The 19381-nt window shown below is 39.9% G+C and overlaps 1 protein-coding gene across 1 annotated transcript in view; it reads left to right on the forward strand.

Annotated features, from left to right (window-relative positions):
- The window catches only part of LOC124613546 (CD63 antigen-like), a 62907-nt gene that overhangs the window by 27821 nt on the left and 15705 nt on the right, over positions 1-19381 (forward strand). The window contains exons 2-3 of the mRNA XM_047142261.1: positions 12207-12395; positions 16654-16824. Coding sequence (XP_046998217.1) covers positions 12207-12395; positions 16654-16824 — 360 coding nt within the window. The remainder of the gene's footprint in view (positions 1-12206; positions 12396-16653; positions 16825-19381) is intronic.

The following is a 19381-nucleotide window of genomic DNA, read 5'->3' on the forward strand; positions in this document are numbered from 1 at the left end:
GGTTGAACATTATGCTCGAGCCTCTCGGTTGAACTACCCTAACCTTTCGCACGCTCAAACGGCGGACGGAAAGTCCTCTCGTTCACTACACGCAGCAGTGAACCGTATAACGCCCCATTTACAAAGTGGGAGCTCCTCAGTGCCCTTGCACATTGCCCCGACACAGTCTGGTCTGGATCGGATCCACAGTCAGATGATTAAACATCTCTCGTCTGAGTACAAGCGACATTTCCTCTTCTTCAACTGGATCTGGTGCGATGGCGTCTTTCTATTGCAATGGCGGGAGAGCGTCATTCCAGTGCTCAAACCTGGTCAAAATCCGCTTGATGTAGATAGCTACCGACCCATCAGCCTCACCAACTTTCTTTGTAAGCGGCTGGAACGTATGGTGTCGGCAGTTGGGTTGGGTCCTGGAGTCACGTGGCCTACCGGCTCCATTTCAGGGCGGCTTCCGCCAGGGTCGCTCTACCACTGATAATCTTGTGTCCCTCGAGTCTACCATCTAAAAAGCCTTTTCCAGAGGCCAACATCTGGTTGCTGTCTTCTCTGACATACGTAAAGCATACGACACGACCTGGCGTCATATCCTTGCCACATTGTATGAGCGGTGTCTCTGGGACCCACTCCCGATTTTTATTCAAAACTTCCCGTCACTCCATACTTTCCGTGTCCAAGTTAGTGTCTCCAATAGTTCCCACCGTATTCAGGAGAATGGCGTTCTGCAGGGCTCCGTATTGTCTATTTTTAGTGGCTATTAACGGTCTAGCAGCAGCTGTAGGGCCGTTGGTCTTACATCATCTGTATGTGGATGACTTCTGCATTTCGTACTGCTCTTCCAGTACTGGTGTTGCTGAGTGGCCTACAGGGAGCCATTCGCAAGGCGCAGTCACGGGCTCTAGCCCACGGCTTAGTTTTCAGCCGTGAAGTCCTATCAGGCATTTTTGTCGGCGTCACACCATTCGTCCAGAACCAGAACTTTACCTTAATAACGATCCACTTGCTGTAGTGGAGGCATATAGATTCTTAGGACTGGTTTTCTACGCCCGATTGACTTGGCTACCTCACCTTCGTCAGCTTAAGTGGGAGTGCTGACAGCACCTCATTGCTCTCCGCTGCCTGAGCAACACCAACTGGGGTGCAGATAGCTCTACACTGCTGCAGCTCTACAGAGCCCTTGTTCAATCCCGCCTCGACTATGGGAGTCTGGTTTATGGTTTGGTGGCGCCCTCAGCATTGCGTTTACTCGACCCAGTGCACCACTGGTGTTGGCATAGTGACGGGAGCTTTTAGAACGAGTTAGGTGACCAGTGTCCTGGTGGAGGCCTGAATGCCTCCATTGAAGGTCGGGCGTGCACAAGTGCTCGCCAGTTACGTTGCACACGTTCGTAGTCCTCCCGCGCGTCCGAATTACTCTCACCTTATGCCAACCATGGCGGTTTCAACTCCCTGCATCGGCGGCCCAGGTTAGGGCTTATGATTGCGGTCTGCGCCCGGTCCCTTCTGTCTGAACTGCAGTCCTTGACGTTATCTCTCCGTGAGGTCCACTCACGTACAGCTCCATAGTGAACACCTAGGCCACAGATTCTTCCGGACCTTTCGCATGGCCCTAAGGACTCGTCAACCCTGCAGCTCTCCGCTACCACTTCATCTCGATTCTCGACATATACTGGGGCCATGAAGTGGTTTACACAGACGGCTCGATGGCTGATAGTCATGTAGGCTTTGCGTGTGTTCATGGAGGACACATTGAGCAGCACCCCGTGCCAGTTGGCTGCAGTGTTTTCACTGCAGAGCTGGCGGCCATATCTCGTGTTCTTGACCACATCCGCTCATGCCCCGGACTGCCTACTTTTAGAAGCTCTGCAGTGGGCTTTTAACTTCCCAGCACCCTACCTTCGGTGTTGGGCGACAATGCCTCAGCAGCAGCTTTAGTTCGTTTTATTCGTGAGGGTGGATTTATCATTTGATCTGAGTTTTAGCACATGTCCTTCGTCCCTCTGTGTCCTCCATCCTACTGCTTTAAGGGTGGAGGTTTTAATGTGTTGCAGAGTGGCTGCCTTCTTATTCTCATGGTCAGCCAGCCATGGTAATCTATCTTGTTTTGATCTCTTCTACATGTTTCTTGCATCTCTGTGGTTTTCTTGTCCTATTTTGTTCATTTTAGTGTTTGTTGCCCTTCTGTCATTCTTGTGATTTTCCTCTTTTCTTCTAGCTGTTCTGTATGTCTCGATTATTTTATTCCCACCATTGTGGAATTATTTTAATTGGAAAAAGGGACTGATGACCTAGCAGTTTGGTCTCTCTCCCTCTTTTAAACCAACCAACCAACCAGTTTTTGTTACTCTTTTCTGTTTAACCTTCCCTTTCCGGTATTTTGTTCCCCATCTGGGCTTTGACCCCCTTCTAAATTCTCTTTCTGTAGCGTGATCCAAAATATAGAAAAGTCAAAACAACCTTTGGAGAAATTAAAATGTAGGGTGGTAACACTGAGTGCACTGGAAATGACTGTTAATTGCAGAAGACAGTGGATAAGTGTAAAGTGGACACTGAAGTCCTCTGAGCGGAAGACTTGTAAGATGTGATAGAAGAAACAGGAGTCGAGCTGGGGATCCAGTATTAGAATCAACCATTAAAAGCTTTGGAGACAAGGGACAGATAGCATTCCATCAGAATTTCAAAAATCACTGGGAGAAGTGGCAACAAGACTATTTTAGTACACAGAATGTGAGATTCTTGCAATACACAATCTACACAATTGCGAAGACTGCAAGAGCCAAGTGTGAGAATTAAGGCACAAAGTTCTTGACAGCTCATTGCAACAAAGTTGCATAAAATAATATGCAGAAGAGTGGAACAGAAAATTGATAATGTGGTAGATGATCAGTTTGACTTCAGGAAAGGCAAATGCACCAGAGGCAGTTCTGACACTGTGGTGGTAATAGAAGCAACACTCTTTCGTAGGATATGTCTACCTCGAAAAAGCATTAGACAGTGTCAAATGGCGCAAGATGTTAAAAATTCTGAGAAAAATAGGGGTAAACTGTAGGGAAAGAATGGTAGTATGTGTGTCAAGAGGGAATAAGACTGGATGACCAAGAACGAGGTGCTCAGATTAGAATGGGTGAACATCTATGCAGTCTTTTGCCCCTACTGTTCAGTCTCCATCAAAGAACCAATGACACATAAAAGAAAGATTAAGAGTGGAATTAAAATTTAAGGTGAAAGAATCACTGATAAAATTTGCTGATGGCATTGCTATCTTTAATGAAAGTGAAGAATTAAAAGATTTGCTGGATGGAATGAAGTCTGAATACAGAATATGGATTTCGAGTAAATCGAAGAGGCGAAAGTAACGAGAACCAGCAGAAATGAGGACAGTGACAAACTTATCAGGATTGGTGGTCAGAGTAGATTAAGGAACTCCGCTGTCTAGTCTGCAAAATAACCTGTGATGGGCGGAGTGAGGGTGACATGAAAAGCAGACTAGCACTGGCACCAAGGACACTCCTGTCAGAGAAGTCTACTAGCATCAAACACAGGTCTTAAAAGAAGAAATTTGAGGAAGTACTTTTGGAGCACAGCATTGTATAGTAATGAAACATGAATTGAAAAAAGAAACTGGAATAGAATAAAAGCATCTGAGATGTGATCTTACAGAAGAATGTAGAAAATTGTTGACTGATCAGGAATGGGCTGGTTCTCTGCAGAATTGGCAGGGAAAAGAATACATTGAAATCATTGACAAGGACAGGATGGTAAGATATCTGTTAAGACATCAGGGAATAACTTCCATGGTACTACAGGGAGCTGTAGGAGGTAAAAACTATAGGGAAAAACAATGGAATACATCCAGCAAACAGAGGATGTAGGTTGCAAGTGGTGCTCAGATGAAGACTAGCACAGGAGAGGATTTCGTGGCAGGTTACATCAAACCAGGCAGAAGACTGACAAAAAGCAAACAACTGGGCTGGAACACCTTACTTAGTGTCTTAGCCGTGTGGCCAGACTGCCTTCCATCTCCTACTCAACGGCATTTTCATTCAACGTTAGATAGCCAGGGCATTAGCCAGTCTATGTGGTGGAGTCATGGCCCCTGTATGCTTAACGGTTGGCTTGTCAGTCCTGTCCTGTTCACAAAACAGAGCAATGGGAAACAGTATCTGCTTGCTTGTCTATGAGCCCTCATCTCTAGTTTTTTGTGATAGAGTGAAAAAATATTGACTTGAAAAGATTAGCATTTCAAAGCTTTTATAGCTTTTTTGTACAGTTTGCATTGCACAAGAACAAATCTGGCAACAATCCTTTGAATTATTTGTGCCTTCTTTTAATGTAACTGTTGAAATACTTGAAAGATGTGTATGTCTGGACTGGGTGACAAGAGAATTATACCAGTAAACCAATCAGCCACTGTCATACATAACTGATTGGTCAAATTCATATCATTTTGCAGCTTTTGTAGCTCATTTACGGGTCTGAGATAAACAGGAAGCCAATAATGCTGATATTACATTTAAATATTATAGAAATTTTACTTCTACCTATGTGCTCTAACTCTGATATATCTGCATATACAGCAAGCTGCCATTCATTGCAACAAATGACAATTCAGCCCTGTTTAAGCTAGTCTTAAGTCTGTAATGGCTGTGATATATACCAGACATTACATGATACTCACCCCTCCCCAGGGGACTGACTGCTCTTTGGTGGGTTTGATTTCCGTGGGGCCTCAGCCTTTGCAGCATCTTTTCCCTTCTGTGCTGCACATTTATCCTCGTGCTATTCTTTATCCTCTCCCCTGGGGAACTTGTATTGGCTGTTAACGAAAATGTATTCTGCATTTTCAGTGATCAGTAAAAGAATACTCTCCACTGTTTATCATTACCTTCTTCTTCGGTCGTCTTCTATCACTCACCTGCTTCGACATCTGAGATTCTTCTTTTTCTTCCTCTTGGTGCACTCCTGAAGCCTGGCCCACACGTCTGATGCATAACAGGTGACTGGGTAATGCATAATTTTGAACCTTGAGTCGACAGGTAGGGTTTGCACATACTGCTGGTACAGGCCGGGCTCAGGGAGGGGTGATTGCCTGAGCTGCTACTGTCCCAAACTGCTGATTGATCTGTTGTTAGGGAGGTTTGAGCTGATATGTGAAGTCACCTAAGGAAGGTGCAGCCCCTTCTGCAGCCCCCCCCCCCCCCCCCTGTTGGAAGGAGCAATCCATTGGAGGCACTAGAAATTGTGAGGATTTTCTCACAATGAGCCAATCTTCATTAAACGTCTACTACACGTAAATGGAATTACACTAACAGTTCAGACCCTCCCAGCTGAACCATGGTTCCTTTCCTTAGGGAGGAAAGAGAATTAGGTTGATGAAGTGTTAGTTGTGCTGGTAGGTAACTCAGTTAGGGTAAGAGGTGTCCACCTGTTTGTGAAGCTAAAGGGTGAAAAGATAAAGGAATCAGAATAAGATATAAAAGATGATACATGGATAAGCACTGTGGCAGCCTGTCCACATGTGTAAGGGTGGAGGGAGAAACAAATATGGACATATAGGCAGGTAAGTGGAATGCATTGTGCAATTAAAAACTGAGGAAAGGGTGAAAGATAGGGAAAAAGTAGTTACCCCTACACCAAGATACACACTGTTGCAACTATTGCCACATAAACGTGCTCTATGCATACCTGCTACCACCTTCTTTCAGTTCCGCTACTGATAAATTCTAAAACATAAGACAGACGAATGTGATATAATAAATGTTATTCACAAATTAACACATGTTCACTGCATGGTGTCTTCTGTAGGAATGATAATCCCTAAACTGGCTGAGGGCATGAAAGGAAATAGGCCTTGACTCGGTACCTCACTACTGATATTGCTCTGCAGAGTGACTGAATGGACCCGAGTGCCTGGCCAGTGATACCACAACAGTTCCCTGAAGTTTGGTGATACGCTGTTGGCTTCATTCTGGTTTGATGCAGCTCTTCATACTTCTCTATCCTGTGCAAGCTTCATCTCCAATTAACTACTGCAACCTACATCCTACTGAATCTATTTAGTGTATTCATCTCTTGGTCTCCCTCTACGATTTTTACCCTCCATGCTGCCCTCCAATACTAAATTGGTGATCCCTTGATGCCACAGAATGTGTCATACTAACTGATCCCTCCTTCTAGTCAGGTTGTGCCACAAATTTCTCTTCTCCCTGATTCTATTCAGTACCTCCTCATTAGTTACATGATCTACCCATCTAATCTTCAGCATTCTTCTGTAGCACCACATTTTGAAAGCTTCTATTCTCTTCTTGTCCAAACTATTTATTGTCCATGTTTCACTTCCATACATGGCTACACTCCATACAAATAATTTCAGAAACGACTTCCTGATGCATCTGTCCTCTGTTAACAAATTTCTCTTCTTCAGAAACACTTTCCTTGCCAATGCCAGTCTATAGTCATATCCTCCCTACTTCGACAATCGTCAGTTACTTTGCTCCCCAAATAGCAAAACTCCTTCACTACTTTGTCTCATTTCCTAATCTAATTGCCTCAGCATCACCTGACTTAATTCGATAACATTCCATTATCCTTGTTTTGCTTTTCTTGATGTTCATCTTATATCCTCCTTTCAAGACACTGTCCATTCCGTTGAGCTGCTCTTCCAGATCCTTTGCTGTCTGACAGAATTAAGATGTCAATGGCGAACCTCAAAGTTTTTATTTCTTCATGGATTTTAATTCCTATACTGAAATTTTCTTTTGTTTCCTTTACTGCTTGCTCAATATACAGATTGAATAACACTGGGGATAGGCTAAAACAGTCTCACTCCCTTCCCAACTGCTGCTTCCCTTTCATGCCCCTCTACTCTTGTAACTGCCATCTAGTTTCTGTACAAATTGTATATAGCCTTTCACTCCCTGTATTTTACCCCTGCCACCTTCAGAATTTGAAAGAGAATACTCCAGTCAACATTGTTGAAAGCTTTCTCTAAGTCTACAAATGCTAGAAACGTGGGTTTGCCTTTCCTTTATCTTTCTTCTAAGATAAGTCATAGGGTCAGTATTGCCTCACGTGTAACAACATTTCTATGGAATCCAAACTGATCTTCCCCGAGGTCCGCTTCTACCAGTTTTTCCATCCGTCTGTAAAGAATTCGCGTTAGTATTTTGCAGCTGTGAGTTATTAAACTGATAGTTCGGTAATTTTCACATCTGTCAACACCTGCTTTCTTTGGGATTGGAATTATTATATTCTTCTTGAAGTCTGAGGGTATTTCACCTGTTTCATACATCTTGCTCACCAGATGGTAGAGTTTTGTCGGGACTGGCTCTCCCAAGGCTGTCAATAGTTCTAATAGAATATTGTCTACTCCAAGGGCCTTGTTTTGACTTAGGTCTTTCAGTGCTCTGTCAAACTTTCCATGCAGTATCATATCTCCCATTTCATTTCATCTACATCCTCTTCCATTTCTGTAATATTGTCCTGAAGTACATTGCCCTTGTATAGACCCTCTATATACTCCTTCCACCTTTCTGCTATCCCTTCTTTGCTTAGAACTTGGTTTCCATCTGAGTTCTTAATATTCATACAAATGGTTCTCTTTAGTTTTCCTGTAGGCAGTATCTATCTTACCCCCTAGTGAGATATGCCTCTACATCCTTAAATTTGACCTCTAGCCATACCTGCTTAGCCATTTTGCACTTCCTGTCAATCTTGTTTTTGAGACATTTGTATTCCTTTTTGCCTCCTTCATTTACTGAATTTTTATATTTTCTCCTTTCATCAGTTAAATTCAGTATCTCTTCTATTACCCAAGGATTTCTACTAGCCTTTTTATGTACTTGATCCTCTGCTGCCTTCACTATTCCATTCTGAAAAAGCTACCCATTCTTCTTCTACTGTATTTCTTTCCCCCATTCCTGTCATTTGTTTCCTTATGCTCTCCCTGAAACTCTGTACAACCTCTGGTTCTTTCAGTTTATCCAGGTCCCATCTCCTTAAATTCCCACCTTTTTGCAGTTTCTTCAGTTTTAATCTACAGTTCATAACAAATAGATTGTGGTCAGAATCCACATCTGCCCCTGAAATGAAATGTCTTAAAATTTAAAACCTGGTTCCTAAATCTGTCTTACCATTACATAATCTAGCTGAAACCTTTCAGTATCTCCAGGCCTCTTCCATGAATACAACCTTCTTCCATGATTCTTAAACCAAGTGTCAGCTGTGATAAAGTTACTCTGTGCAAAATTCTACCAGGCGGCTTCCTCTTTAATTTCTCATCCCCATTCCATATTCACCACTTCATTAATCTCCTCACATTCATCAATCTCTTCATCTGTGGAGTTAGTTGGCATATAAACTTGTACTGCTGTGGTAGGCGTGGGCTTCATGTCTATCTTGGCCACAATAATGCGTTCATTATGCTGTTTGTAGTAGCTTACCTGCACTCCTATTTTTTAATTCATTATTAAACCTACTCCTGCATTACCCCTATTTGATTTTGTATTTATAGCCTTGGATTCACCTGACCAGAAGTCTTGGTAGTCCTGCCACTGAATTCCCACTACATCCAACTTCAACCTATCCATTTCTCTTTTAAAATTTCCAACCTACCTCTCCAATTAAGGAATCTGACATTCCACGCTCTGATCTGTAGAGCCCCAGTTGCCTTTTTCCTGATAAGGTCCTCCTAAGTAGTCCCCACCTGGAGATCCAAATGGGGGACTATTTTACCCTTGAAATTTTTTACCCAAGAGGATCATTTAGCCGTACAGTAATGCTGCATGCCCTCAGGAAAAATTATGGCTGTAGTTTCGCCTTACTTTCAGCCGTTCACAGTAATGGCACAGCAAGGCCGTTTTGGTTAGTGTTACAGGGCCAGATCAGTCAATCATCCAGACTTGTTGCCCTGCAACTAGTGAAAAGGCTGGTGCCCATCTTCAGGAACCACACGTTTGTTTGAATCCTCAACAGATACCCCTCCATTGTGGTTGCACCTACGGTATGGCTGTCGCTGAGGCATGTGAGCCTCCCCACCAAAGGCAAGTTCCATGGTTCATGGGGGGAGGTGATAGGATACTGTTCTTAAAAAAATCCTTGAATCCCACCACTGTCCTGGACTAGATCTCCATTAACATAAAATCACCCAATCCTATTATTTACTCAGTTATCTATTTTTCCCAGTTTGAAATTGCATTATTATTTTACTTCATGCTTCCCTTTATCTATTTTTTCTCACTCTCTTTATATCATCTCCAGAGTAAACAGAGCATTTATTTCACCATCTACCCTCTGACATTTCCCCGTTCATCTTTGTTTCCCTCATCCAAACAGGTGGGTTCCTTTCATTTTGGTGTCTGAGACACTTGCTTGGCCTTTCAAATATTCTCAGAATGTCACTCTTTCCTCTGAGGAAGGAAGAAATTGTTCTGAAAGCTAGGAACAGTTGTTTCTCTTCCAACTGTCAGCATTATTGAAATTTTCACTTAGAGCCAAGTATTGGCCATCCATTGTCTTTGCTTTTGTTCTACAAAAGTTGGATTTAATCATTGAACACCATTCCTGTAGGTTGAGTCTAATAAATGTACATCTGCTGTCAAAGTACCTTGTGTGAGAAATAGAAGAGAGCTTTAACACAGTGTAATTCTAATCACAACTTAAACAGGCACTATGAGCAAAAAGAAAATTATCCCCAGAATAGGTGTTCGGTGCAAATCATTGGCTGCTAAGTTAAATGAATTACACTTAAAATTAGTTGAAAATGCAAGGACAAAAATGGGCAATTGGAGGTAGTTTATGTAGACAGACACCACATGCTCTAACAGCACACACATCATATATGAAAAATGAAGGAAGCTGCAGAAACTGTTTGCTGGCATACCCATGCATGTAAAACTGCTCATTTTGTTTCTTCTAGTGAATGTTTCTTTTTGCAGGTATTCATATTTGCATTTAGGTCATATAAGGTGAGTCAAAAGTTGCAACTACATTATTTGTGGAGATGCTGAAAAACAGAGGGCAGAGTTGTTGCAAATGGAATTATACATCATGTACTTAATTGTTGTGACACACAATTCACCATTTGAGGTGAATGACAAACTGAAACAAATCAATGTCATATCTGTACACCATTTAAGACTTAATAAAACTGACAATTGCAAAAGCACTTGCAGAGTGGCAAACTGAAACAAATAGTTAAACTTCTATGTCCTGCAGTTGCACTGCTTGGACGAAACTGGAGGAATTGTTAAATTTGGTTGCCATCTTGTTGAAGCCACATCCAAATCAGATTCACATAACTCTTCTGCACTTCATGTAATACTGTAGATGTTATTGCTGCACAGACTTGTCTGATGTTTCCCTGTGGTGTGCTTCTGTACACTACAGATTTGAGATGGCCCCAGAGGAAAAAGTGGTGTGAAATCTGGTGACCTATGTGGCTGTTCCACTGGATCCCTTTGACTTATCCAGTGCTCAGGTGAAACTTCATTAGGAATTAGTGTTGCTCATCTGAAATGTGGCGGAGGCCCATCTTGCTGAAAGAAAATACTGTTGACTTGATAGGGGGTACATCATACATATAGGGCAGGGGTAATCTCTCTAGATGCAATCTGTACAGTCCAGCAGTGAGCTGTTCATTAAATACAGGATCTATGACATCATTCCCATGTATGCCACATCACACATTTACCCTTGGTCAGTCTGATAAGCATCTGCAACAGTGAATAGGTTCACAGTGGCCAAATAAAGAGGGTTGTCTATTCAGTTCCATTCAGATGGAAATAGGTCTCATTACTTAAATGAATGAAAGTTTAAATGTGTGGCTGGTGCATTCATCTTCCTGTAAACAACTCACAGGACTGTGTCTTTGCCATATCCATGAAGCTCCTGGACAAGAGTGCCTGTCACATTCTTGAGCTACTTACCGTGTTGACTGTGTTGGACTGTCAGCTAGTATGCTAGCTGAGATTGGGTGATCTGTTGCTGTACATGGCTGCCCAGACCATTGTTTGTCATGGATAGTGCTTCTTGCCTTGAACAGCTTCAGTAAATGACCAATGGTTGTGTAATGTGGGGGTGGTTGATAAGGATGCTGGCTGATATTTCTCCACAGATTTCTGTAGATTGGCAGCATAGAAAAGAACAATTTCCAACCTTCCCTGCTGGCCGCGGTGGTCTCGCGGTTCTAGGCGTGCAGTCCGGAACCGTGCGACTGCCACGGTCGCAGGTTCGAATCCTGCCTCGGGCATGGATGTGTGTGATGTCCTTAGGTTAGTTAGGTTTAAGTAGTTCTAATTTCTAGGGGACTAATGACCACAGCAGTTGAGTCCCATAGTGCTCAGAGCCAACCTTCCCTGAATTATGTAGTGACATTGTTGGGTAGTGGAAAAAAAAAACTGCGAGGTCATGATTTAAAACACTGAAAATTTTGTCCTCTATCATTTTTTTTGTATCTGCACAAATGAGTTGTGGCATGTTGTGACTTTTGAATCACCCTGCATTAAATCATGGATAAATATCAATGTGGTCATTGAAAAATGTCAGTTATGTATCTGATGAAGTAGTTCTTTGCTTTTTGTTAAACTTAAGTTGAATAAGCATGAGTAGTTCATAGCAATTGACAGCCAATTACTAATACAGAGCACAGAATTAAGTTTCTTTGTGAATTGACTAGCTAAAAATGAAGCCCTTTTCCATGGCAATCAAATGGATTGTGATGAACTATAATTCTTTTTATTAAGTTTTGTTATTTTAAACATTCAATGACCACAAGCTGAAATTCACTTACAGTAACAAAGGAAATAAGAAACCTTAAAGTATTATTAAATCACAGCTGGGGAAAGATTTTAATATTAAAGTTATTGAAAAATATCTTTACGTAATTTTACTCTAGGAACATGACTGATAGTCAGCTATAAATGTTTGAATTTTTGCTTTGTTAGCTAATGTGCTGAGAGGTTATTTTCTTAATGAGGCATTTCACTTTCTTTCAAATTACTTGATTTATACATTACTGAAACTTATCTACAGATCATGACAGCGGGATGATTACAGAGGCATACATCAAATTAATTCCAGCATTCTCACTTTGTATTGTTTAGGTACAGCTTATTTGAATTTACTTACTCTTGAGTCAGCTACCTTGGTCAGGTGTAACACAAATCTTGTTAAGAGGTGTGTAATTCTTTGTGTGTTCTTTTCTTTTTCAGATTACAGGAGTAATTATCCTGTCAGTTGGTGCTGTCATTCAGGGAGTTTACTACAAATATGAACACTTCCTGGATAATAGATTCTTTTCTGCACCTGCACTGCTTATTGCTGTGGGAACAATTGTGCTGATAATATCATTTTTTGGATGCTGTGGTGCTGTGAAAGAGAACCACTGTATGATACTTACTGTAAGTTAGAAATTTGAAAGTGACTTTTTAAATGTTAATTGTAGGGGTTGTAATACACTCCCTTTTAAAACAGTAAACTGCTCAGTTTCTTTCCACCTGTATACCTATGAATTTAGTGGTGCATAGATTAAAGGGCTGAGATAATGAAACTAATAAATAACTTTACTGTGAAATAAAAAAGAACCAAAATAAAGGCAAGGTGGTTTTCACATCTGTGATTACAAAATCTGCTGCTTGGTAAGTTTGAATAGTGTTGCCCTACATTGTGCATTGTAATGTGTTTGGCTGTTCCTTGGTACGTTGTCTGATAGCTGGTACACACATTGCTGCTGAAGTATATCCCATTCTGATTGGCCCTCAGGTCATCCATTATGTAAGCAGGCTTACTGCTATGACATTGCACATTTCAACTGGTATTATGTTCTTTCAGGTTTGTCTGGTGATATTGCAGACATTCCATTTGTTCAACTCCTCATGGGAAGTGTTCACCAGGAAGGTGTAGTTACTCCAGCATTCATCTTGAAAGATGAATTCACTGTCAAAACTTTGGTGGTAGCTGGACAGTTGGTTGTAGGATTCTTTCCTGGGATTGTGCAGCCCTCAAATTACCCTTGATGACATTGGACATCCATATGTGATAAGATAAAGTGACTAAACAGTTTTCCTGTTGAACCCATGGAACTGCATGCCTGGCAACCTACTCTTCTCCATTAATTGGGTGCTGCATACATCATGCAGTTATTGGTGACAAAATAGCAATTATATTGTTCCAGGTTTCTTTGCAGGTGCTTCCTGCCCTCTGGTCTTCTTTCCTCATGCACCCACGCTGAGCAGATCTCCTGTTCATAATGAAGCTACATTGATTGTGTGGAGAGGGTTGTGAACTTTCTGGGTTGAAAAAGCCCTCAAATTACCTTCAAGAAGGTAGCACACAGTTCTGTTGCATTCTCATGGAGTACCTGAAAGCAATCAACTAGAATTATGAACCATAATTGACCATTGCAAAGTAGAACTTCACTGCTTTGGCTCATGGTAATGGCTGAATACTTAACTGACAGCACTGATAACCTCTTTCCAACAATGCCCAACTATCTAACTTCAGTGACCCTTAGACACATACCAATAGACTGAAGTGTATACAGGCTGCACTCAGATAAGTTTTAAGAGGTATTTATAATTTTTGTGCTTTTAAAGAACTGTTATTAAAATGAACAGGTTGAGTAAAGTTCTAATATACTGTGCTTAATAAGAGCTTGTTCAGTATAAACCTATTTAATAGAGCCTTAGTGTTAAGCATAACTTCTGGCTATGAAATCTTCATGTAAAAGGGTACTGTTTATCTGGCTCTTCAGTGAATTACATAAATATTAAATCTTGCTATTTTGCAGAGCCAGTTGTGTATTAAAGTAGTGGATTGTATATATAACTGTCAAGTGAGAATAAATAAAACTGAAACTGCTTTTGAGAACTTCATTAAAATTTATTTAGATTTGTGGTATTCTTGTTCTTATAAAAATTAATCATAAAAGCCAACATATAAAGAAAAACATTAAGTGGTACACAGATGAACTTACCAATATGAGGGAAAATGTTATCATTGTACCACATGTATAAAAATTCTCTTAAATATGGAATGGAGCAGAAATATGAACTGTACAAAGTGTATCTTGAATGTAAGAGAACCTACAGAACTAAGCTTAGAATGGCAAAATGAACAGCATACGAAAGATTCATTGAAGGGGCTCCTAATAAGTGCAGAGCAGCATGGAATGTTGTGCAAGAGCATTGCAGGAATGGTGAATTTAGCATAGCTCTTGACCCGGATAAAGTTAATTGTTTTTTCATGGACTCTTTAAGTGAGATTAGGAACAAAACTGAAACACACTAATGCAAGTGATCTACTTAAGCAACAACCACCTGCAAACAATACCTTTAAGTGGAGATTACAAAGATAGTGGCAAAGTTCTCAAACTCTAAGAGCATGGACTACTCTTATTATCCAGTTACATAATTAAAAAACAGTGCATATAATTAGTGAACCATTGGCTTTTCTGTTTAATAGGTATCTAGAGTTTGGAGTCTATCCTACAACTTTAAAAATATCAAAAGTTATCCCAATGTATAAAAAAGGGACAAACATGATCTCAAAAATTACCGACCAGTTTCAATAGTTCCCGTTTTCTCGAAAATATTTGAATCTCTTATAACCAACTAAACTATTACTTTGAGTCACATAACTTACTCTCTAATAGCCAATTTGGCTTCTGCAAGGGAAGAAATACCACCACTGCTGTTCTTTCAATTGTGAATAAAGTAATAACGGCCTTTAAGAATAAAAATAAAGCCTCACTTCTTTTATGTGATTTAAGTAAGGCATTTGACTGCATTTCTCATATCATCTTACTTGCTAAACTCAAATTCTATGATGTGCAAGATTCTGCATTGGCAGTAATTGGATCATACCTAAACAATAGGAATCAGTTTACCTCTGTCAGAAACTCTTCAATTGCTAGAAGTAAAGACAAGAGTCCCACAAGGTTCTGTCCTTGGACCCTTCTTTTTTATAATTTCAGTCAATGATTTACCCCATTGCATCCCCAATACTGTTATTTGTTATGCTGACAACTTTGCTTGCTCAGCATGAGAACATCAGTTCTGCAAGATACGATGCAAGATGGCCTGGAAGCAGCACTAAATTGGTTCTCATCAAATACACTGCTTTGTAATCCTGATAAAAACCAACAGATTATACTAGGGTTGTCAAGAGGTTGAGGTGAAAGCAGTTGAAATTCTAGGAATTCATGTAGACTCAAAGTTAATGTGGGAAACACACCAACCATACCTGCACAAAATTGCCTCTTGTTACGTATTTCATGTGGAAACTGAGAAGCCTGGTGACAAAAGAATATTTAAGTGTTATTTATTTTGGACTCTTTCAGTTACACATAAAGTATGGAGTGCTGATATGGGGACATGCTCTTAACATCCCTGAAGTTCTAAAAATTCAGAAGAAAGTGATATGGGCAATGAGCAATTCTGGTAGATCAGAGCACTGCTGGCCATTGTTCAGTCAGCTGAAAATATTAAGTTACTAATCTTTTTATATATGCCTCAGCATTGTATGCAAAAACAATATAACAGATTTTGAAATGAGGGAAAACATACACCACAATAATACCAGAGCAAAACAAAATTAGATGTACCTAGGCACAGGCTGACAAGAACAGGGAATTCCCATCTAATCAATAGTTTAAAAATATTTAATAAACTTCCATTTTCTTCTCGGTCACCTCACATAAGTAGATTCAGGAGCAAGCTACTAAACTGGTTACTATAAATCCTTTTTACACTATAACAATTTATGAATATAAAATCAATTGACATTAATTTTTAAGGATTTCATTATGTGATGTCACTGAATGTATTTCTTATGTTAGGGTCTATGTTATCATCTATGGGCACTATTTGCAATGCTAATTTAGCTTTAAGTTACTGTTCAAGGAAAATATTAAATTATCAATGTAAATTGCCTATTCAACCTCAGGTGGTCAATGGTGAATAAAGAATCTGAAATCATTGTTCATTAAATGTAAACAGCTAGTTGGTCAAAGAATGTTACTCTTAATACATAATTATATTTATTTAAATTGACTACAGTACTACTAACAGCCTGCACTGACTGGGTGAGAAGAAACTCCTACAGGCCTTTCCAAAAATAATTCCTACAAATTTCAAACATTCTGGCATTCCAAATAAAATTACTGTGGAATTAAATGTTAAGTTTGTTCTTATGAAATAATGTACTCAAGAGGGGAGACAAATACATGCTCCATGGATACACACTGTGACTGAGAGCTCAGATTTCTTGTGGAACTAATCTGCTAATATCATACCTTCAGGCCTGAGGTACTATCTAAGAGTTTACAATGATATTGTAATGTTGCAGAGCCAATAAGAAAAAGGACAGAAAGATATATTGTGGATTCATGAGTGTGACTGACTTCGGAAATGAAGACCATGACTGAAACAGTATTGTTTTGAAAGAGATTAAACTTTCCCCTCAAATAATTAGTAAATAATGATCATTAATCCATGCAACAGTTACCCAACTGTGCGTATAGAAAAAAGTAAGAATTATGATGTTTAGTTAATGGGTATTTCAATATCTAATACCCTCACAAATATTACACATATTCATACATATGCAATGTTTCTCAAGTGTAAGATTACTGTTAACTTTGTATACAATGTTTTCCAGTTTTCTGCATTGTTGGGAGTTATATTCATCTTAGAATTGGCAGCTGGAATAGCTGGTTATGTTCTTGAAGATGCAGCTGTGGAAGTAATAAACAAGAGAATGAATGACAGTATGGTGCATTATAGAGATAGTCCAGAAATAACTATTGTATGGGACAGCATTCAAAAAGAAGTAAGTACTCTGACTTTTACACTACTGTTGCAATTTTGGTCACATTGACTTTTCATTTGGAATTAAAACATATGGTTTTCTGGGGACATAAACCACTGGTTCTACTCTCCTCCGCCCCCAATAATAGCACTAGTCTACTGCAGGAATACCAACTGTATCTTCGCCAGATCAGTTATCTGTAGTATGTGCTCTATGTGACAAGCACTGTGTATATGTTGCGAGAATAAAAGTATTCATAGTGACAGGAGTGAGTGATTATTTATCATCGTAATTATTATGCCCACTCCCCACTCCGGTGATTTGGTGATTTGATCCTTTGCTTCTGTGTACAAAAATACGATTCAGCATATTTAACCTCTATTTGTCTGGAGTAGTTGTGTTCTTTCAGTATATTTTCATTCATAAAATTTCTGATTACTAGTAACACAAGTAATGTTGTGCAGAGTGTCTATAATACAAGCAGCAAAATATAATATAGTTGGGTGATACACAACTGTTCTGATAGTTTTGTGCATTTCTACATTATAATTATAATGATGATGAAAACAATATTTTCATAGAAATTGACCAACGATCAAAAAGTCAAGCAGAACCTAAATCCTTAGACTAAGACAAGTACACAAAGTAAAGCTTGTGTAAAGGGTATCACAGTACTAAAGTATATAACTCCTGTTTTCATATGGTACACGTTTAAGAAGCAAATTTTAGAAAAGAGAAAAGAAAAGCTGTATATTAAGACTATCATTAACAAAGCAGTTCTGGCTGTCAGCAAAACTGGGTGTACCTTTGGAATGTTAAATTTGGGGCAAATCCAGATACTGGATGGTAGTACTCATGGACCAAAATTTTTAAATCTATTTAGTATTAAAGTACTGACACTGATATGGCCATAATTAAAATACATAGAAAAAATATTTAATGTGCAAAAGATAACACTACCAGTGTTCAAATACTGGTGCTGTAAGGTGGTGTGAATGTAGACCATTCAAGGTGTGTGGCTGGTGGATACTTTAACCAGTGGCAAGTCAAGCATCCAGGCTTGCACCTCTAGTCTCACTAAAATTACTGCTGTAGCAGTCTAAATTGAAATATTCACTCATTTGAAAAGAGAGATATTTACCTCTTCCTTCTTGGAGATGCGGTATCATCCAGCTTTGTGATAAAGAATGCTGTGTAATAAATCATGCCACAATGGCTTCCAAAGTTACCATATTATGGTATATCCAGGTATCATTTTCAGAGGATGTACTGTAAAGACTTTTATGCAAGTATGTATGCAAGTATGTATGAGAAATTCTGCCGAAATTTTTACAAAGGTACAGACGGTGTTTAGAAAGGATAGATTGTATGCAACCGGTGGTGGAGTGTTCGTCGCTGTTAGTAGTAGCTTATCCTGTAGTGAAATATAAGTGGATAGTTCCTGTGAATTATTGTGGGTGGAGGTTACACTCAACAACCGAGCTAGGTTAATAATTGGCTCCTTTTACCGACCTCCCGACTCAGCAGCATTAGTGGCAGAACAACTGAGAGAAAATTTGGAATACATTTCACATACATTTTCTCAGCATGTTATAGTCTTACGTGGAGATTTCAATTTACCAGATATAGACTGGGACACTCAGATGTTTAGGACAGGTGGTAGGGACAGAGAATCGAGTGACATTATACTGAGTGCACTATCCGAAAATTACCTCGAGCAATTAAACAGAGAACCGACTCGTGGAGATAACATCTTGGACCTACTGATAACAAACAGACCCGAACTTTTCGACTCTGTATGTACAGAACAGGGAATCAGTGATCATAAGGCTGTTGCAGCATCCCTGAATATGGAAGTTAGTAGGAATATAAAAAAAGGGAGAAAGGTTTATTTGTTTAGCAAGAGTAATAGAAGGCAGATTTCAGACTAAGATCAAAACGAAAATCTGTTCCGACACTGACAATGTTGAGTGTTTATGGAAAAAGTTCAAGGCAATCATAAAATGCGTTTTAGGCAGGTACGTGCCGAGTAAAACTGTGAGGGATGGGAAAAACACACCGTGGTAAAACAACAAAGTTAGGAAACTACTGCGAAAGCAAAGAGCTTCACTCCAAGTTTAAATGCAGCCAAAACCTCTGACAAACAGAAGCTAAATGATGTCAAAGTTAGCGTAAGGAGGGCTATGCGTGAAGCGTTCAGTGAATTCGAAAGTAAAATTCTATGTACCGACTTGACAGAAAATCCTAGGAAGTTCTGGTCTTACATTAAATCAGTAAGTGGCTCGAAACAGCATATCCAGACACTCCAGGATGATGATGGCATTGAAACAGAGGATGACATGCGTAAAACTGAAATACTAAACACCTTTTTCCAAAGCTGTTTCACAGAGGAAGAGCGCACTGCAGTTCCTTCTCTAAATCCTCGCACAAACGAAAAAATGGCCGACATCGAAATAAGTGTCCAAGGAATAGAAAAGCAACTGGAATCACTCAACAGAGGAAACTACACTGGGCCTGATGGGATACCAATTCGATTCTACACAGAGTACGCGAAAGAACTTGCCCCCCTTCTAACAGC

The sequence above is a fragment of the Schistocerca americana genome, chromosome 1 (genome assembly GCF_021461395.2).
Source record: "Schistocerca americana isolate TAMUIC-IGC-003095 chromosome 1, iqSchAmer2.1, whole genome shotgun sequence".
NCBI lineage: Eukaryota > Metazoa > Arthropoda > Insecta > Orthoptera > Acrididae > Schistocerca > Schistocerca americana.